Source organism: Emys orbicularis, chromosome 5 (genome assembly GCF_028017835.1).
Source record: "Emys orbicularis isolate rEmyOrb1 chromosome 5, rEmyOrb1.hap1, whole genome shotgun sequence".
NCBI lineage: Eukaryota > Metazoa > Chordata > Testudines > Emydidae > Emys > Emys orbicularis.
In genome coordinates this window covers 111,740,486-111,767,119 of record NC_088687.1, presented here as the reverse complement: position 1 = coordinate 111,767,119, position 26,634 = coordinate 111,740,486, and the positions used below count along the sequence as shown (strand labels likewise).

At 42.8% G+C, this 26,634-nt stretch overlaps 1 protein-coding gene across 1 annotated transcript in view; it reads left to right on the top strand.

The window, feature by feature from the left end:
• Positions 1-489: 489 nt before the first annotated feature.
• The window catches only part of LOC135879685 (cytosolic beta-glucosidase-like), a 49,778-nt gene continuing 23,633 nt past the window's right edge, over positions 490-26,634 (top strand). Inside the window, exons 1-4 of the mRNA XM_065405734.1 lie at positions 490-607; positions 8,313-8,540; positions 14,031-14,836; positions 15,516-15,639. Coding sequence (XP_065261806.1) covers positions 490-607; positions 8,313-8,540; positions 14,031-14,836; positions 15,516-15,639 — 1,276 coding nt within the window. The remainder of the gene's footprint in view (positions 608-8,312; positions 8,541-14,030; positions 14,837-15,515; positions 15,640-26,634) is intronic.

Below are 26,634 nucleotides of genomic sequence, written 5' to 3'. Positions count from 1 at the left end.
CTGGGCCAGGTACGGAGTGGGGACGTGGCAGGGACTCAGTGCCAGAAAAAGAGTGGGGTCCAGGTTTGAGTGACTTACAGGAAAGTGGGAGGAGCTTCTGTCTGGGTGGCTCAGAACCTTATTCTGAGTAAGTAGCTCTAGATATGGGTAGTCTGGCAGCTTACATGGGCAGGGAAGGACAGAGGCCTGATCTGGACAGCCCAGTATCTTGCACAGGAAGGAGCTACTTGTACGCGAGGCCCTTGTAGCTTGCTGCACTGCTGTCCCTCCCCTTTCAGTGTGCGTGGAAGGCTGAGCTAAGCCTCTGTGTTCAGATCATGAGACATGCAAGATATGGTTGCACCAATTTGTCCTTCAGAGAGTGAAGCTGCTCAGGGTTTACGTTTCTGTGTTTGTATTTGATACAGAATCTGTGTATGACAAGTGGAAGAGCAGTCCATCCAGGAAGCGCGGTGTCAGCCCCACAGGAGGCCCAGATCCACCAGCCACATGGCTTCAGCTGCTACTGCCTCCTTTGCTCCTGCCCCTTGTGGCTGGCACCCAGAAGACATTTCTTTCCCCAGCGGATTTGCTTGGGGTGCTGCTACAGCAGCTTATCAAGTTGAAGGTATCAGATTTCCACGTGCCAAAGGAAGGAAGAAGGGGGGTTAAATAGTTTTAAAGCACAGATGGGACCCAAGTCATGAAGTCTGGATCCAAAAATCAGCAATATTGAGAGGACAGGTGGAGGGGATGGGATTCCATGTTCCATTTTGGCCCATTGCATAGTTTTTAAGTCTTGTGTGGCTCCATGTGACATTTCTCACTTAACTGCTCCTTGCCCTGAACAGTTGGGGTGGGAAAACCTATCCCCAAACCCCAGAAACAAGACCAGATGGCAGGTGGGGAAAATAGGTGTGCGTCCTTCCTCCCAGTGATCAAGGTGAGAGAAGGAAGCAGCAGCAGGTTACATTCCCACTAGGCTTTCACTCCCTCCTTTCTGTTGGGGTAGACATGAGCAGATTGCTTGGCTTGCAAGGGCCTCTTCATGCCCTAAGAAGTGAGAACAGGTGTGCATATAGGTGACAGTCATAATTAATTCCCCAGAAGCAGGTGTTGGGGGGAGAGTCACAAGTAAGAACCCATCTCCTGGAAGCATGAAGGACAGCAAACTGGAAGGTCAGTGCTAAGCCTTTGGGATCCCCTTCCACAATGGGCAGGATTTTCCTGTGCTCAGAAGCAGCCTTGCCTACATTTGCTGGGACTTCCATGATCACAGGGAAACTCATCCACTGGTGCCGAACTTCTTCTGGGACCTGCTTTTAGTAAACAGAGCTCAGCCATCCTCAGTTTGTGAGTATGTCCTTCACATAAACATCTATAGTACCTATTCAGAGGACTGAATGACGGTGATCATCTCTGGTGAATCCCCATGAACAGATGGAGGGTAGGTCACTGACCATTCCATGAGATTGTGAGAGGGTATGGGATAAGGCTCCCAGACCTCCCACATGTTTGTGGGTGTAGCTGGGGCTTGGGAGACCAGCAGGGTAGGGACACCAGAGCCAAAGCAGTTGTTGGCTTATGGATGAGGGAGCAGTGTAAAGTAGAAGGGCCCAGCAAGTGTTTGTTAGTTGGCACCATGGGGAAGTTGGGGGCACATGGAATCCAGTGTTAGTGAGAATGATGTGTACAGAGGAGGCTAGGGGAGCAGGTTTGGAGTATATGAGGTGGGTATTGGAGGCAGTGGGGTTTGGAGAGAGACAGTGTCCCTGTAGAGATAGGTGGAAGGAGACAGTAGAAAGCAGGTTGATGAGAAGATGACAACACTTCAGGGATTTGGAGGAGCCTCAGGCAAGTGATCTGACTGGGGCAACTGGAGGAAAGGCTGCGGGGGAACCCTTGAAGACCAGAGAGTGATAATCAAAACTTGGAGCAATGGAGGGAAGGAGATTGGGGAACTATGACCTCTTCACTCTCTAAAACCCAGGAAATACAATATCAGGTTTAAAACACCATCCTTGGGGCCTAATTCTATATCCTTTTTGTATCCCTCAAGAGGGGCAGGTCTCAAACCACAGAGAGGGAAACAGCATAAATTCAGCTTTACCTGCAGGTTTGAGGTGGTGGGGAACTTGGGGAAGCCCAGCCTGCTGTCTCTTTCTTACCCATTTTCTCCTGCTGAGGACAGCTTCCATGGGCCCTGGGGAAGTGTAGGAACTACTCCTTTATTCTCTGGGCTGAAATTCACATGGAAGCTTAGTAATATATCACATCCTGCCTTTTGAGTGGCTAGATGAGTATTGGAGCAGCACTGGGTCTGCAGATTCCTTGGGTGGCAACTGGTGCCATGCATGGCATAAGAAACACTTGGTGAATCATGAGCATCAGAGGCCCACACACACTGCAGAATTTACCACCCATGGAGGGCGCCATTGACAGGACATTGCTAATTCCTGATTGATCTGGACATACTACTTTAATCTGGAAAAGATACAAGAAAGTTGTCTGTCAACTAAGTGGAACTCCAGCTAGATGCTGCTACAGATCCTGTTTCCTTATGCTGGTCCTGGTCCTGACCCCAGCATTTATCTCCTGGCTCTGATACCAAGTTTATGATTTGGTTTTGCCTTCTGCTTCTTACTCCTGGTTACCTGACTCTAGATTGACAAATGACTCTGATTCCTGATGTTTTGCCCTGTCTTTATCCACCAGGCTGGCTTTTTCTTCTTCTAGCATTTGTAGTGCTTGCTAAGCCACCCGGAAGAGGCTTCATCTGCAGAATGAAGGGCCCTAAGGCCACCATGATGTGACGGGTTGGACTCCTTGGGAAGCCACCTGATATGCTGAGATACCACTGAGTCTACCTCTTCTGCCAGCATGGGCCCCCTTTAACCTGAGCCAGGCTCTTAAAACCTCCTCTAACACACACACAGGCAGGGCCACACCCAGCTGCAGATCAGCTCTGGGAAGACTCAGCTTAAGGGACTTGCTCCAGCACTCAGATGTCCACCTCCCTTGGAGTGCAGACCCAAAGATGTATTATGAAATTCGCCCGCTCCCTCAATGTGGAGAGAGGTGTACACACTTCTTACCCCCCCAGTCAGAAATTACAGAAACTGAGTTTAATAATAAACAAAACAAATGTTATTAACTATAAAAGGTAGATTTTAAGTGGTAAAATGGGTAACAAACAGAGCAAAGCAGATTTCTAAGCAAATAAACTCAAACACCAAACTAAGCTAGTTTCACTAAAGAAATTGGTTACAAATAATATTTCTCACCCTAGATATTGTTACAGCAGTTTGCAAAGTTTCTGTGGTTCAGAGTTACAGTTATATTCCTTTTCAGATTAGACCCCTGTTTCAGTCTGGACTCCCCCCTCGCCTTTCCTTTTGCAGTCTTTCTTCTTGGGCAGACAGGCCATGGAGAGGAAGAGTCCTGTTTGCCTTCCTCCCGACCCTGAAATAGTTTCCCAAACTTGACCTCCCTTTCCTTACAGTGGAAAGTTACAAGAAGTCCCAGGTAATGTCTTAGTATCAGGTGGCAAGACCACCTGACTCTGTAGGATCACAGTGTCCGTGAGTCAGTGGCAGTATGGCGTGTCCACAGAAAGGCCAAGCTTTTCACAGTCCATTGTCCTCGCTGATGGGCCATCCGCCCTGTCTGGCTTTTCCATTGTTGTACCTGAAGCGTTAGCAGTGGGCATCACCCAAAGTAGCATAGTTGAAATACAGATACATAGTCAATATTCCTAACTTCAGATGCAGGCATACAAATTGGATAATCGCATTCAGTAAATCATAACCTTTCCAATGATATCTCACATGAGCCATCTTGCATGAAGTATATCTTATTTATGGCATATTCATATCATAAGCATATTCTCATAAAGAATATGGAATGACACTCGCACATGAAATTTAGTCGATAACATGCACCATACACTGATGAAGGCCACATTGACAAAGTGGGTCATCACGCATACCCCAGGTGTAGATGTTGGCTGCGCATATTCCTTCACCAGTACAGAACCTGTTCAGCAGAGTCCAAAGGTGATGTGGCAGGTCAAATCCCCAGCAGTCAAATGGTCAGATCAGCAACAAGGAAACTTCTTCAGCTGACCACTCACTGCTCCATAGGGTTGCTGTTGACAGATTCTGATCTGGCAGTTGAGAGAACAATGGACACCTCAACTTAAGTTGTCCTCTGGGGTAACTAAAAATGTCTGTGTACAGTGGGAGTCCTGGGTTGGCACGCAGCTTCTCCACCAGTCTGGCTGTAGACTCTCTGCAACGAATGTGTGGAGGGGCTATGTTGCTCAGAACTGGTACGGTACCTGTGATGGTATGCCTGGTCAAGCTCAATTTGACATCAACCAATTTAGTGTGAGGTGAACAACACCACACAGGGGCACAGTATTCTGCTGAGAAATAGCACAGTGCCAGAGCTGATGTGTGAAGTGTCTGTGTGCCTGTGTCCCAGATCGAACCGGCTAATTTGCTGATTCGATTATTCCTAGTCCTGACTTTGGCAGCAGTGTTTTTTAGATGGTCATGGAAAGTCAAAGTGCAGTCCAATGTGACACCAAGGTAGACAGGTTTTGCCTCATGTTTCAGTTGTTTGCCATTAAGGAAGACGTCTAACTCACCTTTAGTGCTTGTGTTGTGGAGTTGGAAGATGCTCAAAACTGTCATGGTCATACCTCATTGGAGACACCAACTGCTTCAGTAGGCTGCCATCTTGGCTAAATCGGTGTTCAAGATGTTCTCCAATTTGGTGAAAGAGAATGACTGGGTACCACAGCAGATGTCATCTGCATAGATAAACTTGCATGACTGAGTCAGTGGCAGGTCATATGTGTACAGACTGAACAGGGTGGGCACAAGCACGAAGCATTGGGGTAAGCCATTGGATTATCTTCTCCATGCATTTGTTTTGTCTCCCATATGTACCAGAAAATGATTGCCACAAAGTAGAAGTTCAACAAAGTCCACCACCCATGCTGGAAGAACTCCTAACAGTTTTACCAGAAGTCCAGTGTGCCACACTGTATCATAGACCTCTGTCAGGTCCAAGAAAACAGCTCCTGTCTTCAAATTCTGTTGAAACCCATTTTCTATATATGTAGTGAGGCCTAGGACTTGGTCACATATGCTTTGACTCTTCTGGAAGCCAGCTTGATTGACACTGAGAGTTATCTCCACCTCTGGAGACATACGCTGGAGGATAAGCTGCTCCAGGACTTTAAAGATGACAGATAGCAGAAAGATTGGTTGGTAGCTTGCTGAATTGCGTGGGTCCTTTTCGGATTTTAGAAGAGTGATCACTTTTGACATCCTCCAGATTCAGGCTGGCTGCCCATGACCCAGCCTTGACAATGAGCAACTTTAATGTTCTCTATACTTTTTGATGGAAATTCCCAGGGTTTTATTAAAAAATATTTTTAAAAAATCTATAATGTGAAAATATTCAGCTAGACACTATAGGAAATACCCTATCCCCACAAAACCGAAGAGGTCCACAGGGGTTAACTCACTCTTCAAAGCCTAGGAGCTGTGCAGCTTTTACCTGACAAGGCAGTGTGACTGAGTCAAGAGTTCTTGTGGAGTCCCAACTCAACTGTTGCACATATCACAAGTTGCACAGTGAATGAGGTGAGGTCTCAGAGTGTACTTTATTTTTCACTGTCAGCTATGTATTTATGCACAGTTCAGCCTACTTCACTCAATATATTTCAAAGTGCTAAAAAAATCATACCAATTGTACTCTGTATGCTCAAAATGCAGCTTTCAAAGGTGCATGACTCAGTCAAATCAAAATCAATTTTCACCAGAACACTCCAAGGCACTTCTCCTTACGAGGGCCATTTCTATGCTAAATTTCATCTCTGTACTAGAGCTCTTAAAAAAAGAGAGAGAGAAATTGCAAGAATTTTTAGTAATGGTAAAAACATATTTTCTTCACTCACTCTGTATGAGCGAGTTGAGCTATACTAAGCAGATATTCACCTTTGGGTGGAGACCAAGTCTAGAAAACTTCAGCCCAAAAGGTGAAGGTTTTGGAAAGGTACACTTGAGTGCAAAGAGATTAGTCTGGAAAAGCACATAAAACCTTAAAAGTAGTGGGCACTGATATTTCTGCTGTAACTTAATTTTTAAAGGAGAACTACTCCAATGCATTCCATTTTAATAATTGTAAAGACTGAGGTATGTGCATTGAAATATAAATGGTCTATAATCATTATTTTAAATATTTGAGGGCATATTAATATAGTCTAGAGTGATTTGGCCAATCATCTGTGTGTACAATAGCTGAAATGTATGACCAGATCCTGACCTTTGCTCTTGCTCAGTCCTGAAGCTGGCCTGGAGGCCAGTTCAGCCCCGGCGTATCTTATAGTGGCCTCAAACAGCTAGTTTGTAGCAGCCCACTCTGGGATGCTAACACTGGCTGAGAACCACCAAGGTGCTTCTGCCCTATCCCATCCAATCCCTGGCACTCTCCCACTTGCTGAGTAGACCGGATAAAGAAGGTGGTAGAGTTTGTGCCAGTTGGGGATTCCTACATGCCAGGGGAATTCTTAGCTGCCAAGAAGAGCACTGCAAAGGGGCCATGCTATGGCCCAGAACTGGGCACCTTGAATCTGGTTTTGGGCAAACAGAATCTGCCTTTTAAATACTCTCAATCCCTTAAATAATACAAAATAATTACTCTTTACTTTGAGTGTTTTCCTGCGAGAATAATTTGAATCTTTACTTAAAATGTAACTACTAAAGTCAAATACTACCAATGGAAAACTGTCAGTACTGTATATATCTGAGAATACTGCAGCACTGAGTCATTGTGTTGTAGGAAAACTTGAACCTTAAGGGACACTCAGAGTTGTTAGATCTAAAAATGGACCTAGTGTGAAGGCTGTCCCATAGAAGAGCTCAATTTACTGAATAACCTTATGTAGCCGTATTGGTGCTTGTGTGCTGTTACAAAATTCCGTAAAGAACATGAAATATGACAATGATCTTTCAGAAACTAGGCTATAGAAATGATATTACAGATTCTAGTAACGCTTTAAATTAAGTGTCTGCAATATGCTTAACCTTGCATTAAACTTAAATTTAACAAGACAGATGTGCATTAAGTACTGAATCTACTTTAGGGAGCAATCTCACATTGGCAGGGGATGGACTGGATGACCTCCTAATAGGGCTCTTCCATCTCTAATTTCTATGATACTAATTGATTATTAAAACACTTTTACTGAGGATTGATATGTAGCTATTATGTAGGTATTAATCTTACAGCCAACTGATATTTAATTTATACATGATTTTAACCTACAATGTCATTTTAGTTTTTAGACAGTAACCCAGGAAACATGCATTAACTGGAGCTTTGAAAAATTTTGCTTGTAAAGGAAACAAACGAGAATTTTGGCATATTCTGAGTTTTGTGATTTGTGTTGCAGGGATGGGGATTTCCAGGACTTTTCACATTAAACATTTGCACATATTACAACATGGTTTTGCAAAGACTGCAATGATTGTCATAAAGAAATCTGCATTTACTCAGTTTATACACCATGGTATCTCAGATCTCAAAATATGGCTAAATACTGAATTTTTAATGGTGATTTCTGTACCTCAGTTTTCAAAAGCACTACAAAATATCCCAGCATAATCAGAATGCAGAAAATGGTGCAGAGATTGTGAACGTTTAGTGTAAAATTTAGTTTAGTGGAAATCTTTGCAGTTTTTCCGTGAACGTTTGTCTAAGCAAAAGGCAGAAGTTTCACAGAGCTTTGTTATTAATTCATGTTATACATGCCTAGGGCCATGGCTCATAATGGCATTCCTTTCTTCTTAACAGACTGTCAGGACTTTCAAAGGACATCCAGAAAGCCATAAGTGCCTATTTGTTGGATGTATTTTTCATATCCTAAAGGCTTTCTTTGATATGGACAGATCTTTTACATTCATGGGTGGAAGTTGCATTAGCAAATACTTTTTGTTAATATCTCAGAAGATTCACAAGCATCTGATCTTTGGCTAAAAATAATATGCAGTGTGTCAGAACCTCTGTAAGTGCTGTTTGAAACAGATTTTTCAAATAGTGAGCAGTGACAAAACCATGAATAAATGCAGAACTTAATACAAATGTTCTATAGCTTGAGAAAAAACTATTCATTTTAAGTGAAAGAACTGGAGAAAGCCCTGCTTGATTTGCTTACAAGGTACTGAGATTCTTGTGTCTACTTTATGTGATAAATATTTACATTCAACATATGTCTTTTGATGTCAAAAGTGTAATGATTCAGTTTTGTTTTTAATCAGGAGGCTGGAATGCAGATGGAAAGGGCCCTAATGTTTGGGACACATTCACTCATCAGGGAGGAGATCGAGTTTTCAAGAACCAGACTGGTGATGTAGCTTGTGGCAGCTACACTCTGTGGGAGGAAGATTTGAAATGTATCAAACAGCTTGGATTGACTCATTATCGCTTTTCTCTTTCCTGGTCACGTCTGTTACCTGATGGGACGACAGGTTTCATCAACCAGAAAGGCAATTGTTTCTTAAAAATAGAAGGTTGCAGCTTTAATTCAAGGTTATTGCTGCAGTCTGGCATAATTAATCCAGTATGCTATTCTGCAGTGTAGCTTTGAAATTGCAACTTTTTTTCAGAGTAATTATGGGATGATTTTTTATAGGTTTGCAACAACTTCCTAATTAATACTCTAGATCCCCTTGGATATCGTGATCTTTTGGGATGGGATGAGTATTATGTTCCCTACCATGTATTTTTTGCCTGTTCTAAATTTTAAAAAAAGTGATTATAAGTTGTTCTATTTCATGGGATTGTGTAAAGTTACAATGAACCCCTGCAGAACTTGCTAAGCAAATAAGAGGAAAAGTTTCTTATGGAATATAAGTAAACAAAATCAGTCAATCCCATATTTGACAGTATTGGCAAATGCATGTGGATAGTGTATCAGCATAATCTACTGACATTCTGAATTGCACACTGAATAGCATACATTGTCTAAGTAGGACAGACTTTTCTGCAGGTACTCAAGCAATATACTCCTTAGCTGGCCAATGAGAGGGGATCTCACAGTTCATTTTTATTATTTGTTTTCCAGTAATGGCTGTAGGTTCATTCAGGACAGGGTAGGCATTGTGCTAGATGCTGTACAAACACACACGAGAAAAAGAGACTACAAAGAGCTCCAAGGAGACTATATAGTGTAAGACGGCAGGACAGGAATAGGGTGGGAGAAAAGAGATGCAACATATACAAAGACTGATCAAATTGATGGTTGGCAAATATGTTGGTTTCACATTTGTTCTGCTTTTTAATTTCAGAGAGAATCGGCAAGGGGAAAAGGTCATGGCTGAGTTAATAAGCAAAGGAAGGGAAAGGCAATATTAAGTGCATAGGAAAAGGAAACAGGGTGAGGAGGATTGGAGGAGAATGCGAAGACTAGGGGGAGTGAAGCTACATCAGAGAGACTGTGAGGAACAGAGTAAGAGGAGGGGTCTGAACAAACAGCCATCAGCAGAAGGAAAACGTCCCTAACAAAATAAAAAGGAAATAGAATTGGATGATAGCTGTGTCTGAAGCGTTCCTCACCCCTTCCTTGTTGCTACCTGGACTCCCCACTCCTTCTGGGAAGATGTCAATCTTTGTGCTCTTGGGGCAGCCTTCACCCTGGGTGTTCTTTCCTCTCCCAGTTCAAGACAGGGAAGGGCTGGAAATAGAATGAGGGGGGAAATTTATTAGCAAATTCCCCACTCCAGGGCTGTGCAGATCCATACACACACAGAACCAATAATGTTCTGCTAAGAGTGTTCAGGTTGCAGAATTTGGGTTGCCCATGCAGACCACTACTCACCTCTTGCATTCTGCAGATCACAGCTTCTGCCATAAGGAGATGGTGGACATGCAGGAGCCATGAGAGTGGGTTGATGCATCCATAGACAGCAGACCAACCAGCCATTTCCTTCTTCACAGCATGATGCAGGAGTAACTCCAGCCATCCGAGGAGAAACCACATCTTTGGGGTGTTCTAATAAGGACCAATTTGGCAGCAGGAGGAGGGGAGGAAAATGCACTTCATGTCACCAGCTGAATGGGAAAGGGATGGGAAGATTCCTTCCCACCACCACCAGAATTTCTAAGCATGAAGCCTGTGCCACGGGGCAGGATTCACCCTTTAGTTTGGATGCTTTTTGTGGTGTATGGAAATTAAATTTGACTGAGTATCCTTAGTTTTTCCCCCCCAGAACACAATATATTTCAGGTAGCACTACAGGCGCTATTCATGTGCCACAGAGCTGCCTGTTGAACAGGCTTTGTTATTTAGAAGAGAGGGTGGGAGATAGTGAACAGCCATAGAGTTGGTAAGAAAAAAAGCTAACAACATTTTGACCAAATTCAACTAACATTTTTGAAAATGTTCACTTGATCCCTCTTTTAAACAGCTGCCTGATTAATTTTATGAACTTTACATTTAGCGAAAGGGCACTAGAAGGGCGTTTCATTAGGCAGGAGCTCACTTGTCCTGTGCAGTGATCTGTTGAAGCAATTGTAGCTGCATATCATGGAAAGGCCACTATCTTCTGTATAAACATTTCTACAAAGAGCATGTGAAGAATTAGAAACCTTAAAGCAATGTCCTTTCAAATAAAAAACATTCACACGAACTGATTCACTACCAATTTCACACCTAAAACATGGGACATTTGGAAAAACCTTTAACATTTGTTTTCCAATTGTAAGGGGGTTTTCTTCTAAAAGAGCAATGTTGTAGGGGTTTTACTCCTATCAAATGTCAGGTTTAAACCTACTGTGAGTTTATTTTGTTTTTTATGTAGTGGCTGGTTTTTGTTTTGTTTTACAATTCTCTATGCCCTGTGTCCTCCAAGGAGTGTTGTGTATTAGCTGCAGAATGGCAGATTGCAGTGAGGAGGGAGCCAGAACTGGCAGACAGCGTGTGTGGTTTATTGGACCCAGAACATAATTCTCTTCTGTGCCTGACTTCAACATTAGAGTAGGACCAGGAGAGAAGGAGGCAGAAAAGAAGAGAGAAATGGGGCCTGTATCCCTGGCAGAATGGGTACCGCCCCCAATCTCAGAATCACATGGCAATCCATACCAGCTCCAGTGACGCGCTCTGACTCTCCTCCGGGCCTTAACCTATTCCTTTCCCAACCAGCTGGTGATATGAAGTGCATTTTCCTCCCCACCTCCTGCTGCTAATTGGTCCTTACTAGAACACCCCAAAGATGTGGTCACCCCTTCGAACACATACACACAAATTGCCAGAACTCTATATGCTGCCCTTCTTTGCTCTTTTAACTGATCCATAGGTACAAATGTAAAAATGGAGTCATCCCAGTTTTAGCATTATCAGGTCACCAGATATTTTTATGACACCGATGATTTCCAATGATATAGCTGCATTTCTCTTTCTGAATCACACAAGATTATAAGCCGTTTTCAATAATTAATTGAAATCTGAAAAATGGATATTTGATCGCTTTTAAATTTCCCAAATTCTACTGAGTAATCTGTAAAATTACACAGGCCACCTCTTATCAATTTCTAGGGAGTTTTGCTGTCAGTGTTAAAAAGAGGATGCTGTACCAACAAAGGACTTCTGTTTTGCCAACTAAGGGCTAGATGTAGAAAACACTTACTCCCACCAGAGAGACCCACATGAATAGCCCCGTTGAAGCCATGTGAGTCACTGTCACCAATGGGAGTAAAGGATTCACAATCTGGCCCTAATTGATTGTAAATTTGAACTTTGAAATTATTTTTTCAAGAATTAAAGGAACATTTTGATGAATTCTGCCCCCAGACAGACACATGCATCTCCCCAAATTCTTATGGGGTTGCAGCTAGAGAGGAAAAACAATCTGCCTGCCAAGCTTATTGTAAACAAACCCATCAAATCTTGCTGAGATAGTGAATGTGCAGGCACTGGTCTGCTTGCAAGAAGATGCACACTAAGTCTGGGGTTCTCAGTTTATTGCTGCATCAGATGTTGGATTAAAAAACAGTATGAGTAGAATCCTTGAGACAAGACCAACCATATGGTACAACTGTGAAAGCAGGATAATTTTAAGGGCTAACACTGACAATGACAATGTAGACCAGGGCATCTGTGTCTGCATTTTTTTTAAACGTTAGCACACACTGATTCCGAAAATCAGTGCAAAGAAGTAGTTAGCATAGTACCAACCCATTCAGTCACTAATACAGGTGGCCTGTTAGTGATTCATTAACATCTCCTGTTACTATATTAAAAACAAAACAAAACTCTATGAAGTCTCCAAATCATACACTTAGCTAATATATGCAACCTTATTGTCTGCTCCTTTCCTCCATTGTGTTCAAGTCTTCAAACTGTCAAGTCTTGTCCCAGGGCCTAAGTCCCATTTTCAAAAGAGATTTAGGAGCTGATGTCTTAATGACGCGTAAGTGCCTAAATCGCTTTTGAAAATGGAACACCAGTTCCTAAGTCACTTAGGCAATTTTCAAAAGTGAATCCAAGTCTCTGAGGCAAGTTCTGCCTTTTGTCTGTATGGCACCCGCATAAGGCACCCTCTGTCCTGACTGGACCCTTTCAGTTTAACTGTAATATAAATAATAATTCAAAGTTCATATTATTAGTAGGAATGCAATTGGGAAAGTCTAAAGTCAGATGGTTCTTGTGAAGGAGCAAGCTAACTGTTAGCTCATGTCTGAAAAAGTAACACCATATTTTGCATATGATGCAAGACCCAGCATTCTAAGGAGGCTTGAAAAAATCTATTTAGTTTTATTTATTTATATTTAAACAAAACTAAAAAAAATGCCCATACAAAAGCACCAAGTGCCTGGGCAGCAACTTTAATTTACAATGACCACCCAGTTGCATAAAAATAATCATACAGGAGACACGTTAACTTAGCCAACTGATAAAGCCCAGTAACTGAAAATCCCCATTCACCCTCCAGAAATATCCTCTCAAGCTTTGCCCCTAAAAGCCTGTCAAATAAATGCCTTTTGTTGCTTTCCCAGGTGATCAAGTTCAGGCGAGTTCAGTGGTGGGGGAAAGGTTCAGAGTGCCAGGATCCTCATAGCGAATGACAAACTGGCTGTCCCCTCTCTTTTATAACCAGAGGGATCTAGCTTGAGTGCCTGTGCTATCTGCAGCTGTGGCAGTGTCACAAGGAGGGAGTTAGTCTCTCAAGTGGGCTAGTCCCAAGCCACTTAAGTATGGTAGCTCAAGACCAAGACCATCTAGAGACCAATAGTAACCAATGAAAAGCACCAAATGTCAGATAGGCCTGACAAGATGCCCAAGTTAGAGAGGGAACTGCTGCATGCTGCCCCAGCTTCAGTCTCCAGATACTTGTAAGTTGTAGAATTCATTGCAATTGGCTAATCTGGAGTTGAGAAAGTCAGGGATAAAAATAGCAAGGCCCACATCCAACAGGAAATGGCTCACCCTACTGACCAGGTGCAAATCATAAAATGCAAACCGGTTACTACGTGCCTTGATCTTGGTGAATATTGCACTGCTTGCTTTTTAGTGGCTGTACAGTTCTCCGGGAGAAAAATCCCTCCATTAGACCTAGCTTTGGTATTGATCAAACTATACATTGGGAGTACACTTTTCAAAAGAGCTCAGCTCCCACATTTAGGGCCAGATTTTTGAGAGCTTAGCTCCCATTCAGCCACTAAATGAAGAGACCAAATTTTCAAATGTGATAAGCATCCAGCAGCTCCCACTGTTCTCAGTGGAAGCTCCTGTGCACTGATTACTTCTGAAAACATGGTCCCGTTTGGTGCCTAAATAGCAGCTGTTGGGTGCCCACAACTTCTGAAAATCTGTCCCTACCGTTTTAAAATAGATTTAGCATACACCTTTGAGATGATACATAATACAGAGACAGAGAAAAACAATGCTGTGGTAATAACATTATTATTTGTAAGTGAGGTTTCTGCATTTTTAAGGTAATAAAATATGAACCCAACCTTTTTTCTTTTAACTTTTTCAGGAGTTGATTACTATGACAAGATTATTGATGACCTGTTGGCAAATGGCATTGTGCCCATGGTGACATTATATCACTTTGATTTACCTCAACATTTAGAAGATCAAGGTGGCTGGAGCTCTGATGCAATCACTGAGGTCTTTGACAACTATGCACAGTTTTGCTTCAGAACATTTGGAAACCGAGTGAAACTGTGGGTCACTATTAATGAGCCTTATGTTGTTGCTAAAGATGGCTATGAAAAAGGCATTGTGGCTCCAGGAATAATGGAACCTGGTATTGGAGCTTATCGGACAGCTCATAACATGATAAAGGCTCATGCTAAAGCCTGGCACAGTTATGATTTGTTATTTAGAAAAAAGCAACACGGGCTTGTGTCTATAGCTCTAAACTCAGATTGGGCAGAACCCCTAGATTCAACTTGTCTGGCAGACCAAGAAGCTACTAACAGATATATGGCTTTTTGCTTAGACTGGTTTGCTGAACCCATATTTATTAGTGGTGACTATCCAGCCATCATGAAATCCCAGATCTCTGTAATGAGTACAAAGCAAGGCTACCTATCATCAAGGCTTCCAGAATTTACTGAGGAAGAAAAGAAGATGATCAAGGGAACTGCTGACTTTTTTGCCCTAAATTATTATACTACTCGCAAAGTAAAGCACCAAGAAAATACACGCAGTGAACCAAGTGTTTCTGGGGACAGAGAAGCTGAACAAATAGTGGACCATTCCTGGCCTTTTGCTGCTGGCAGCTCATGGCTGGCTGTAGTTCCCTGGGGTTTACGTAGATTACTGAAATATATCAAGGTATGGCGTGAGGCTCACTTGATCATCCAGATTTTTAGTTAGCTAACCACCACCAAGGAAAAGGATTTGTGCAGTGCAATATGGGTGACTCAGTTATTGGGAGGCACCCACATGCGGTAGCAAAAGGCACCGTGCAAGAGTGTAAACAAGTTGACTTGGAATTCTTTGTTTCATTTTTGCATCATAACCACTGAGAGAGTTGAAGACTTCGGGATTTTTTTGTTGCTATTATACTTGACAACTCATATTGAGCATGAGTTACAATTTGAAATGATACGTGAGTGTTCTATCATCTGTTGAACTTCAGAAATGATCTTTTGGATGCCAGCAGTCAGGTTTTCCTGGCATGCAACTCATTGCTGACAGTGGGACATGCTGTGACTGCTAGTATCAAAGGGTTAAGGAGCAGTGACAATACGCAGATGCTAATGCAGGAAAGATATTTTTGTATTCTTATTAAAATAAGTCATTTCACTGTCTTCATGGATATTTGCACAGTTTTGCTTTTCCACTGTTAGTCATGAAAGGTCAGCACATGGAAAATTAAGTTAATAGGGTCAGTACAATTTGATGAAAACTAGTTTTGGGTTGTAGCTTAGAGAAGATAGAGGCTAATGCACCTGTTTTTATGGGTTTTCTTACATCTGTTCTGAATAAAACTTCTGCTCTCTTGTTCTAGGATACATATAATAATCCTATAATTTACATCACTGAGAATGGGTTTTCCCAGAGTGACCCTGCTCCACTTGATGACACTCAGCGCTGGAAGTATTTTAGGCTGACATTACAAGAAATTTTAAAAGGTACATTTTTAAATGATGAAAGATCAATTGTGCAAACTTAATATAATTTTCCTGTGTGCCTATTTGCATTCAGCAATGGCCATTGATTCTTGAAGCTAAAACTCGTGTAAATCAGAGTAAAGTAATGTGATTAGAAAAAAATGTTTGGCAGAAAGGAAGGCAGAATATTTAGCAGAAAGGTAGCTTTAATCCTACTTCACAATCTTGGAATGGAATCAAATGAAAATGTTCAGCACTGTGTATTTTGGAATTGTACTCTTTTGATATCTTCATAAAGCAAAAATGGTGGATTTTCTATTTTCTACTTTTTTATGGCCTGCCTTGTTTAAAAAAAAATGCACTTTCAAAACTGCACATTCTAGGGCCAGCTTTGCTCAATTTCCACAGCACCCACAACTGGGGGAGAGAGATTTAAAACTGCTCAGCAGCCAGCAGCTCTCATTGCAAAGAATGGGAATTGCTGCATGCTGGGTACTTTTGAAAATCTGGCCCTTAGATCTAATATATATTCTTTGTTATAGAATACGATCCTGTTGCATATAGCTTAAGGAAGACTGCATGCAATTAGCTCCATGCAGTGTTTGGAATGTTCACACAGTGAAATTCACTCCAGTGCAGAGCTAATGCATCATATCAGTTCTGCTTCAGCCCTTAGGTGGGGATTTTCAAAAGTGCTCAATATTGGCATAGCTCTGCTTGTATTTGTGCCATTATTCTCCTCCCCACTCCCTGCCCATTCCAAATCTCAATTTGATCTGACCCTCCTGACTCAACAGGACAGGGCTTGGCTTCTGCTGAGACTTCTGGAGAGGTTGTAAAGAGATACACAGTAATAACACTTAGCTCTCTTACATTGTAAGCTGTTTGGGGTTAGGACAGTCTTTCACTGTGGGCTCAATCCAGCAAAGCACTTTGGCCCAGATCCCCAGATGTATGTAGGCTCCTTACTCCCATTCAGATCAGTGGATGTTAGGCACCTAAATACGTTGAGGATCTGGGTCTAAGCACGTGTGTAGTCCAACTTAAATCAATGGGACTACTCTTAAGAACATAAGAACGGCCATACTAGGTCAGACCAAAGGTCCATCTCGCCCAGTATCCTGTCTTCCGACAGTGGCCAATGCCAGGTGCCCCAGAGGGAATGAACAAAACAGGTAATCATCAAGTGATCCATCCCCTGTCGCCCATTCCCAGCTTCTGGCAAACAGAGGCTAGGGATACCATCCCTGCCCATCCTGGTTAATAGCCATTGACGGACCTATCCTGCATGATTTTATCTAGTTCTTTTTTGAACTCTGTTATAGTCTTGGACTTCACAACATCTTCTGGCAAGGAGTTCCACAGGTTGACTGTGCGTTGTGTGAAGAAATACTTCCTTTTATTTGTTTTAAACCTGCTGCCTATTAATTTCATTTGGTGACCCCTAGTTCTTGTGTTATGGGAAGGAATAAATAACACTTCCTTATTTACTTTCTCCATATCAGTCATGATTTTATAGACCTCTAGCATATCACCCCCTTAGTCATCTCTTTTCCAAGCTGAAAAGTCCCAGTCTTATTAATCTCTCCTCATACGGCAGCCATTGCATACCCCTAATCATTTTTGTTGCCCTTTTCTGAACCTTTTCCAATTCCAATATATATTTTTTGAGATGGGGCGACCACATCTGCACGCAGTATTCAAGATGTGGGCATACCATGTATTTATATAGATGCAATATGATATTTTCTGTCTTATTATCTATCCCTTTCTTAATGATTCCCAACATTCTGTTCATTTTTTTGACTGCTGCTGCACATTGAGTGGATGTTTTCAGAGAACTATCCACAATGACTCCAAGATCTCTTTCTTGAGTGGTAACAGCTAATTTAGACCCCATCATTTTATATGTATAATTGGGATTATGTTTTCCAATGTGCATTACTTTGCATTTATCAACACTGAATTTCATCTGCCATTTTGTTGCCCAGTCACCCAGTTTTGAGAGATCTTTTTGTAGCGCTTCGCAGTCTGACTGGGACTTAACTGTCTTGAGTAGTTTTGTATCATCTGCAAATTTTGCCACCTCACTGTTTACCCCTTTCTCCAGATCATTTATGAATATGTTAAATAGGACTGGGCCCAGTACAGACCCCTGGAGGACACCACTATTTACCTCTCTCCATTCTGAAAACCGACCATTTATTCCTAGCCTTTGTTTCCTATCTTTTAACCAGTTACCAATCCATGAGAGCACTTTCCCTCTTATCCCATGACTGCTTACTTTGCTTAAGAGCCTTTGGTGAGGGACCTTGTCAAAGGCTTTCTGAAAATCTAAATACACTAAATCCAGTGGATCCCCTTGTCCACATGCTTGTTGATCCCCTCAAAGGATTCTAGTAGATTGGTGAGGCATGATTTCCCTTTACAAAAACCATGTTGACTATTCCCCAACAAATTATGTTCATCTATGTGTCTGACAATATTGTTCTTTACTATAGTTTCAATCAGTTTGCCCAGTACTGAAGTCAGGCTTACCAGCCTGTAAATGCTGGGGTCAACTCTGGAGCCCTTTTTAAAAATTGGCATCACATTAGCTATCCTCCAATCATTTGGTACAGAAGCTGATTTAAATGATAGGTTACTGACTACAGTTAGTAGTCCTGCAATTTCACATTTGAGTTCCTTCAGAACTCTTGGGTGAATACCATCTGGTCCTGGTGACTTATTACTGTTTAGTTTATCAATTTGTTCCAAAACCTCCTCTAATGACACCTCAATCTGGGACAGTTCCTCAGATTTGTCACCTAAAAAAAAAGTCTCAGGTTTGGGAATCTCTCTCACATCCTCAACTGTGAAGACTGATGCAAATACTTCATTTAGTTTCTCTGCAATGGCCTAATCATACTACCTTGAGTGCTTCTTTAGCATCTCTATTGTCCAGTGGCCCCACTGGTTGTTTAGCAGGCTTCCTGCTTCTGATGTTCTTAAAAAAAAAAAAAAATCCTATTACTTTTTGAGTCTTTGGCTAGCTGTATTTCAAATTTTTTTTTGGCCTTCCTGATTATATTTTTACACTTCATTTGCCTGAGTTTATGTTCCTTTCTATTTTCCTCACTAGGATTTAACTTCTACTTTTTAAAGGATGCCTTTTTGCCTCTCACTGCTTCTTTTACTTTGTTGTTTAGCCAAGGTGGCTCTTTTTTGATTCTCTTACTATGTTTTTTTAATGTGGGGTATACATTTAAGTTGAGTCTCTATTGTGGTGTCTTTAAAAAGTTTCTATGCAACTTGCAGGGCTTTTACTTTTGGTGCTGTACCTTTTAATTTCTGTTTAACTAACTTCCTCATTTTTGTGTAGTTCCCCTTTCTGAAATTAAATGCTACAGTGTCGGACTGCTGTGGTATTTTCCTTGCCACAGGGATGTTAAATTTAACTATATTATGGTCACTATTACCAAGCTGTCCAGCTATATTCACCTTGTGAACCTGATCCAGTGCTCCATTTAGGACTAAATCAAAAATTGCCTCTCCTCTTGTGGGTTTCAGGACTAGCTACTCCAAGAAACAGTCATTTAAGGTGTCAAGAAACTTTATCTCTGCATCCCGTCCTGAGGTGATATGTACCCAGTCAATATGGGGATAGTTGAAAATCCCCATTATTATTGAGTTTTTTATTTTAATAGCCTCTCTAATCTCCCTGAGCATTTCACAGTCACTATCACCATCCTGGTCAGGTGGTCGGTAATATATCCCTACTGCTATATTCTTATGATTAAATGGAATTACTGTCCATAGAGATTCTATGGTACAGTTTGGTTCATTCAAGATTTTTACTTCATTTGATTCTACGCTTTCTTTCACATATAGTACCACTCCCCAACCAGCACAACCTGTTCTATCCTTCCAATATATTTTGTACCCTGGTATTACTGTGTCCCATTGATTATTCTCATTCCACCAAGTTTTGTGATGCCTATTATATCAATATCCTCATTTAGTATGAGGCACTCTAGTTCACCCATCTTATTATTTAGACTTCTAACATTGGTATATAAGCACTTTAAAAACTTGTCACTTTTTAGCTGTCTCCCATTGCATGATGTAATTGAATTAGACTTTTTTCATTTGACTGTTTCTCATCAGATCCTACCTGTATTTTATCTTCCATGCTCTCCTCCTTACTAGTACACAGAGAATCTCCATTAGTAGATCCTTCCCTAAGGGATGTCTCTGTCTGAACCACATGCTCCTCCACACCTGTTGGCTTTCCCCCAGCCCTTAGTTTAAAAACTGCTTTATGACCTTTTAAATTTTAAGTGCCAGCAATCTAGTTCCATTTTGGTTTAGGTGGAGCCCATCTTCCTATATAGGCTCCCCCATTTCCCAAAAGTTTCCCCAGTTCCTAATAAATCTAAACCCCTTCTCCCTACACAATCGTCTCATCCACGCATTGAGACCCTGCAGTTCTGCCTGTCTAACTGGCCCTGCACGTGGAACTGGAAGCATTTCAGAGAATGCTACCATGGAGATCCTGGACTTCAATCTCTTACCTAGCAGCCTAAATTTGGCCTCTGGGACCTCTCTTTTATCCTTCCTTATGTCATTGGTACCTACATGTACCGCGACCACCAGCTCCTCCCCAGCACTACACATAAGTCTATCTAGATGTCTCGAGAGATCCGCAACCTTTGCACCAGGCAGGCAAGTCACCATGTGGTTCTCCCGGTCATCACAAACCCAGCTATCTGTGTTTCTAATGATCAACTCGCCCATTACTAATACCTGTCTCTTCCTAATAACTGGAGTTCCCTCCCCTGGAGAGGTATCCTCAGTGCGAGAGGATACCACAACATCATCTGGAAGGAGGGTCCCAACTATGGGATTGTTTCCTTCTGCTCCAGTTGGATGTTCTCCTTCCATGAGGCTTTCATCCTCCTCAACAGCACAGAGGTTGTCAGACCAGGGGTGGGACCATTCTACTGTGTCCTGGAAAGTCTCATCTATGTACCTCTCTGTCTCCCTTAGCTCCTCCAGCTCAGCCAGCCTGGTCTCCAAAGCTCGTATATGGTCTCTGAGGGCCAGGAGCTCCTTGCACCAAATGCACACATACGCCACCTGCCCATAGAGCAGGTAATCATACATGCTGCATTGGGTGCAATAAACTGGGTAGCCCCCAGTCTGTTGCTGGACTTCTGCCTGCATTATCTTTTTACTCCTGCAGCTCGTTTCTTTGTTTTTGTTTTGTTTTTATCAGGGGGTGTTTATTTGACGTGTTTAAGTTTAAAGAAATTTAAGGAATGTTAAGTGTGTCTAGCCCCCCACTCTCCCACTCCCCCCTCTCAACTCCCTCACAAAACTCCCCTGTTAGCTGCTCCTGGTCGCTAGCTCCTCTGGTCACTTAGGAGTGGGCTTTCTAAAGCCCCGTTCTTCCTGAGTAGCCCTGCCTCCTGGTTAAGGGTTGATGGGTGCTAAAGGGCTTAGGGATCAAAGCCTCATTAAGAAGTTGTCAGCTCTCAGCCTTGCCTAGCAGACTGCTAGGCTCAGCACCCATACTCTCAGCACACAGTCCCCCAAACAAACAGAATACACAGTATATTTCAGTCCAGCAGCAAGCACACCACAACAAACACAAACACACACACACCAGACAATAAACTTACCCCAAGGGTCACATAACTGCTCCTCCTTCATCTGGAGAAGTCCCTCACAAAACTCCCCTATTAGCCGCTCCTGTTCGCTAGCTCCTCTCATATGCTTAAAGTTATTGTCATGGGGTTTTGTACCCAAAGGCAGCAATACTGCCTAGTGGTGATACTCCAGGCTATTTCACCCAGTGGCAAGAGTCAGTGGCTGCCTTGCCTAGTGGCTAGCATCTGTGGAAGTGTTGTCCAAAGGTGAGAGTCTCTGGCCATCTTGCCTAGTGGCTAGAATCAGTGGCAAGATCACTCCACAACTGTGGCCATCTTACCTAGCAGCAGGATCAGAGGCAAAGTCACCCAAAGGCAAAAGTCTGTTGGTGCCTCGCCTAGCAGCTAGAGTCAGTGGTAATGTCACCCCACAGTGAGAGTCTGTGGCTGCCTTGCCTACTGGCTAGGATCAGTGGCAGTCACCCAATGGTCAGAGTCTGTGACTGGGGTTGAGGAACCCAAACCCACCCTGCTCCACTGGATTCCAAACCAGGGCCCTTCAAAATAATGGTTCCAATACATGGCCTGGGGCAGATGCCCTTACGCCGGTTCCCTGGGTCACTTCCTACCCCTGCTTCTGTTCCTCCATCTGTGCCACCCCTCTGTCTTAGTGTCCCCCTTGGAGTCCTCTTGGGTCATTCTCTGGAGTGTCTTCCCCTTTCGGCAGTGGCTTGTCATCCTTGGCCGCTGCAGTTGAAAGGCCTGCGGTGGCTTGACTATGCAGTGCAATCCCAATCACTTGGAGCCCCAGCAGCTTCTCTACAGGAGGCTGCAGCACCCAACTCTTCTCCTGCTTGATCCATCCAGACTGAGCTGAGTTGCTCCTTTTGAATTCTCCCTCCACTGGGAGCAGGCTCTGCAGGAATGAGGGGATGTGGCTTCCTGCATCCAGAGCAACTCCTTAAGCCTCACTTCACCGTGTGGGGTTGGTACACCCATCACAGTTATGCATATGCATAAGGGCTGTGTTAAATCAATGCCTATGTTTGTACAGTGCCAAGCATGATGTATCCCATTTTGTTTGAGGCCTCTGTATAGTACAACAATATAGATGTTAAATACAATAGAGCCCCTATTTTACAAATTAATTGGGATTGAGGAGTTCATAAAATTGAAAAGTTCATAAAACTGAACATCTCGGAATTACAGTAGCTAGATTGCATTTGCCAAATGGTGCACTGCATTGCTCCTTGTCCTTCAAACCACTGCAAGGTGATTTCCAATGCACTGAAGGCATTGGAATTTGAAGGGATGTTGACTTGTTCTCCAACATCACTTTCATTATGTGATTTAAAAAAAAATTCCCATCAGGAAAAATTGATTTCAATGGGAATTAGGCACCTAAGTACTCTGAAAATCTTACTAGGCACCTGTCTGCATCTCTAGACCCCTACATATATTTTAAAGTCTGGCCCTTAGAAGCCTAAGTCTCATTCAAAGTCAGTGGGATTTAGGGTCATCAGTGCCTAAGTCACTTTTGAAAATGAGACTTAGGGTATGTCTGCACTATGAAATTAGGTGGATTTTATAGAAGTCGAGTTTTAGAAATTGATTTTATACAGTCAATTGTGTATGTCCACACTAAGCGCATTAAGTTGGTGGAGTGCGTCCTCACTACTGTGGCTAGCATCGACTTACGGAGTGGGGCACTGTGGGTAGCTATCCCACAGTTCCCGCAGTCTCCGCCGCCCATTGGAATTCTGGGTTAAGCTCCCAATGCCTGATGGGGCAAAAACATTGTCGCGGGTGGTTTGGGTATATGTCATCAGTCGCCCCTCCCTCCGTGAAAGCAATGGCAGACAATTGTTTCGCACCAGACACCAGGGTGATTAGAAGAGCACAGCAAGGCACGCTGCGCATCAGAGAGGCTTTGAAAATCAGTTTCATGACTGGCCAGGCTTCGGTGTGACAGTTGTGTGTGTTTCTCCTTGATGCAAACCCACCCCCTTTGTTGATTTTAATTCCCTGTAAGCCAACCACCCTCCCCCCTTCGAAATAAAGTAAATATTGTTTTGAAACCATGCATTCTTTCTTTATTAATTAAAAAAAAAAAGAGATAATGGACAAGGTAGCCCAGGTGGGGTGGGGGAGGAGGGAAGGACAAGGCCACATTGCTTATTGTAGCCACACTGTTTGAATGACAGCCTTCTGATACTTAGGCCATCCTTGCAGTGGAGTGGCTGGGTGCCCGGAGCCTCCCCCCTGCATTCTTGGGCGTCTGGGTGAGGAGGCTATGGAACATGGGGAGGAGAGTAGGCAGTTATACAGTGGATACAGCGGGGGTCTGTGCTCTTGTTGGCTTTCCTGCAACTCCAACAGATGCTTGATTATGTCCGTTTGCTCCCCCATTAGCCTCAGCATCGCGTCCTGCCTCCGTTCTTCGTGCTCACTTAATTCTTTCCTGGCCTCTTCCACTGAATGCCTCCATGCATTAAGCTGTGCCCTATCAGTGCAGGAGAACTGCATGAGCTCGGAAATCATGTCATCGCGAGTGCGTTTTTTTCGCCTTCTAATCTGCGATAACCTCAGGGACGGAGATGATAGGGGGAGCGTAGAAACATTCTATGCTCTACAATTCTGGGGGGACTGCATGGTCACCTGTGCTGCTGAGTTCACCACGCTGACCAAACAGGAAATGAAATTCAAAAGTTCCCGGGGCTTTTCCTGTGTACCTGGCTAGTGCATTGGAGTTCAAAGTGCTGTCCAGAGCGGTCACAATGGAGCACTCTGGGATAGCTCCCGGAGGCCAATACCATCGATTTGCGTCCGCACCACCCCAAATTTGACCCAGAAAAGTCGATTTTAGCGCTACTCCCCTCGCCGGGGAGGAGTACAGAAGTCTATTTTAAGAGCCTTTTAGGTCAACGGAACGGGATTGGTTGTGTGGACGCATTCATTTTTAAATCGACCTAACACGGCTAAATTCGACCTAACCCTGTAGTGTAGACCAGGCCTAAGGCTATTAAGTCACAGAGGTACTTTTGAAAACTTTACCCAGATAGACTAAAGAGTAGACAACAAAAGGACTGATATGCTCAAGTCCAACATTTAGGTGCCACTGAGATCCTAAATTTGTCCACTTAACTGCCACCTAACTCTGAAGGCACCTAAAATCCTTAGGTGCCGACAAGTCAGCTGGTAATGTCTCTTGGGACTTCTGAATCTGCCAATGAGCATGTGCACAGCTAACTCAGGCACCCCTGCGCCTAGACCCATACCCAAGCCTCAATGGGTGTGACAGATTAACCCCCCCTTCTGAGATGGTACCTGATGTACTGGGGTTTCACAGAGCCCCTCCTGCTCCACCAGCCTGGATTCCCTCTCTCTGTTTTGCTGAATTAGACTCTCCGGCCTCTTGCAGCACACATGGGTAGGACTACACCCAGGTGCAGACACAGACTAAAGTCATCTCTGTGTGAGAGGATTCACCCAGCACTCACATGGGGCAATAAACCCAAAATAATACTGTCTTGCAGTATAGAAAGATCTGCACAGCGCAGACTCATAAAAATTTGCCTCCCCCCTCAATGTGAAGAGAGATATGCACAACTTCTTGCCTCCCCAGTTATAAATTGCACAAACAGGGTTTAATAATAAACAAAACAAAATGTATTAACTATAAAAGGCAGATTTTAAGTGACTATAAGGGATAGCAAACAGAACAAAGCAGATTACTGAGCAAATAAAACAAAACATGCATACTAAGTTTAAGATCTTAAAGAGACTGGTTTCAAGAAGTAATTTCTCACCCTAAATGTTATTTTAGGCAAGTTGCAGAGTTTCTGTAGCTTAGAGTTCCAGTTATTTCTTCTTACAGACTGGATGCCTGTTTCAGTCTGGACTCACCCCTGCCTTTCCCCTCAGGTTAGTTCCTTTGTCTCTTCAGGTATTTTCAGCACTTTCTTCTGGGATAGGCAATGAAGGAGAGTCTAGATTAACCCCCTCCCCTGCCTTAAAAAGGATTTACCTGAGGCGGGAAGCCTTTGTTTTATCCCCTACAGAGGAAAAGTACCAGCAGTGTCCAAGGTGGTATTTTGTATCAGGTGATCTTATCACCTGACCTTGCAGTGTCAAAGCAACTATGAAACCAGGTTTATTTGCAATGTCCACAGGAAGGAACACCAGGCAGATGGGAGATCCACATCTTCAAAGACTCATTGTCTTTTTCTAATGGCCCATTAAGTCTGATTGCTTACTGTCTGGTGGGCGTTTCCCCAAGTACACACACAGTTGTAATTGTTACATAGTCAATATTCCTAACTTCAGATACAGAAATGATACATGCATACACATTGGATAATCACATTCAGTAAATCATAACCTTTCCAATGATATCTTACATGAGTCATCTTGCATAAAGTATATCTTAGTTAATGCCATATTCATATCATAACCATAATTCTATGAAGAGTATGCGGTGTAACGTCACAGTGGGATCCTCAAACTGGGCGTTCCCCTGCCTATCTCACCTGTGTGGCCCAAACTGGTAGGCATACTCAGAGGATGCATAAACTGAGGAGGAGATGGTGCTGCTTGCTTCCCCCTTTATCATCTTAAGCCCAATGGTGAGAGTACCCACACAAGATGTAGGATACCTGGGTTAAATTTCTCCTTCTGCCTGAGATGGAGAAGGGATTGGTCCATCTGCCTGGAGAGTGCTCTAACCACTGGCATATAGACTACTCAGTTGGGGATTGCTCTCAGTCTCACCTGTTGAAACTGTTCCCCTTTGTATAAATAATTAGTCACTGGATCAGAGTGAAAGAGAATGATAAACTATCCCAATTGTCAGGGCACTCACTGGGGCAGTGGACAGACTCATTGTTCCAGTTCTCCTGCACCAGTGAATGAAGGCAGATGAAGCCATTCAGAGTGGCAAACAAGGGAATTTGGATCTTTTATTCAGCCCACTTCTTTTAGTGGTGGAAAGAGTGAGTGAGAGAGAAAGGAGAGATTCAGGAGTGGCTATAGAGACAAATTATTATGTATTTGGAAAAATCAATGTTTTGAACCAATTGGATGTTTGTTTGATAAATTGCTACCTACATTTCATATTAGTTACTTTTTGTGATGTTTTTGTGATATCCTATTTCACTGCTTGCTTTAATGAGACTTATTGTCATTCCAAAGGTCTCAAGATGATGTAAATGCAAGTGTACATAGAGAATATTACAATGTCAAAATGAAGCAAAGTCATTGCAGTTCTATGTATATGCTCTTATAGTGTCAAGATAAAATGAAAAGAAACCACATTGATCAATAAAGCAAAGTATCAGAAGTGATTGGATAAAATGCAAACAATGCATTATCTCTAATGAAGTTTTAC